The sequence below is a fragment of the Eurytemora carolleeae genome, unplaced genomic scaffold (genome assembly GCF_000591075.1).
Source record: "Eurytemora carolleeae unplaced genomic scaffold, Eaff_2.0 scaffold781, whole genome shotgun sequence".
NCBI classification, from domain to species: Eukaryota; Metazoa; Arthropoda; class Copepoda; order Calanoida; family Temoridae; genus Eurytemora; species Eurytemora carolleeae.
This window is the reverse complement of record NW_019396686.1, coordinates 157,433-158,987: the sequence shown is the minus strand read 5'-3', so window position 1 is coordinate 158,987 and position 1,555 is coordinate 157,433. Positions and strand designations below refer to the sequence as shown.

At 33.0% G+C, this 1,555-nt stretch overlaps 1 protein-coding gene across 1 annotated transcript in view; it reads right to left on the bottom strand.

The window, feature by feature from the left end:
• Positions 1-263: 263 nt before the first annotated feature.
• LOC111707385 (calmodulin) overlaps positions 264-1,555 on the bottom strand; it is a gene marked incomplete in the record, with an annotated part of 8,376 nt that continues 7,084 nt past the window's right edge. Inside the window, 1 exon segment of the mRNA XM_023480485.1 lies at positions 264-381. Within this exon segment, the coding sequence (XP_023336253.1) occupies positions 309-381 (73 nt within the window).

Below are 1,555 nucleotides of genomic sequence, written 5' to 3'. Positions count from 1 at the left end.
AAACGGCATAACTTTTATGTGGGATGAACCCTAGGAAACCCCCAGGCAAAACTGGGTTACCGAAACTAGTAAATTATCTAACTAGATTTCGGAACCCAGCTTTGCCTGAAATATAAATTTAACCTTTACAAGTCAATCTACTCAATTTAGAGCTATAAAACTAAATCGTTAACATTCCCGAAGTTCTGAGTTCCCCAATCAAAGTTTGAGGCAAATCGGTCAAAGAGGTCCAGAGTTATAGTCGGCCATTCAAATAAACAAAGTTTACCGCTTCACATATATTTAGAATTATAATTATATCTTAAATTTTAATTTTCTTTATTCATAATATCTATAAATTCTTGTTCATTAACCAATCCATTCCCATCCTTGTCTGCAATCCTGAGTACAAAAAGGAATTTAAACCTTTGTTGAAATAAGCATAAAGGAGACCTCGTAATTGTTATTTTCGAAAGATTATGATTTCTATGAGTTTTCTTTATACAAATACAGAATAAATACTGCAGGAGAATACTATAGAAATTACAAAATTAAAACTTTTTGAGAAAGAAAAACAACGATAGTCAGCCGGCGTCCTGTGTCATGATGTTAAACCCAGCTTTGTGTAGCGATGAAGGGAACCCCCGGACGTTATAATCCTCTGCTATGTAGACATGAGCCTCGCCTCCCCAATGTAGTAAGAGCCTCTGCTATACAGTAAACGAGCTATGCTATAAAGAAGTTTTCTTAAAACTCTTGGTTTTTAGCTGTAGTAAAAAAAAAAAAAATCGACATTGACATTCATGAAAAATAATCTGAATTTAAAATTTGTTCTCATAAATGGTATTTCTTAAATCAAAGATTAAAACAAATAAACTAAGTTCAATTCAAAAATTAATTTCCATAAAGCCACCTTACTGCGTAATAAATGCTTTATTGAAAAACATGATTCTTATAAACAGTTTTATGAGTTAATATGAGACACAAATCATGACAATCAATAAACAACATTAATTTTAAGTAAATTTTTATGCCACTATGTTAAAAAAAAAATGAAAAAATTCTTTATTACATGTTAAAACAAAGACCTATAAGAAGCTGTGCTGTATTGCGGAGGTACGTTTACTGCATAGTGGAGGATCTTACTGCATGGAGGAGGCTTGGTCTGCCTAGCAAATATGGGAGGCTGGTGTCTGCATGCCGGAGGCTCATGGCGTCCGGGGGTTCCCTCCCTTGTGTAGTATCAAGGACAAGGAGTTAGGGTTTTCTTATGTGGTTAAATCAATAAAAAAATAACGGGTTATCAGTCTTAACAGCTTGAGGATGATTGTTTCATTACCTGATCATTTCATTGATTTCTTCCAAACTCAAGGATTCACCCAATGGAATTAAAACCTTAAAATATTTTTTATTTCGAATTGTTATAATTAGAGAGACGTTCATAATAGCTGTCACTCTCGGAAAATAGCGCTGATTAAATTTAATTAAATATTTCTGCATTACAGGGTTATAATAAACAAGATATTATTTATGTCCAATTCTTTAAAAGGGTTAAATACCCCTCCTTTAACAAGCC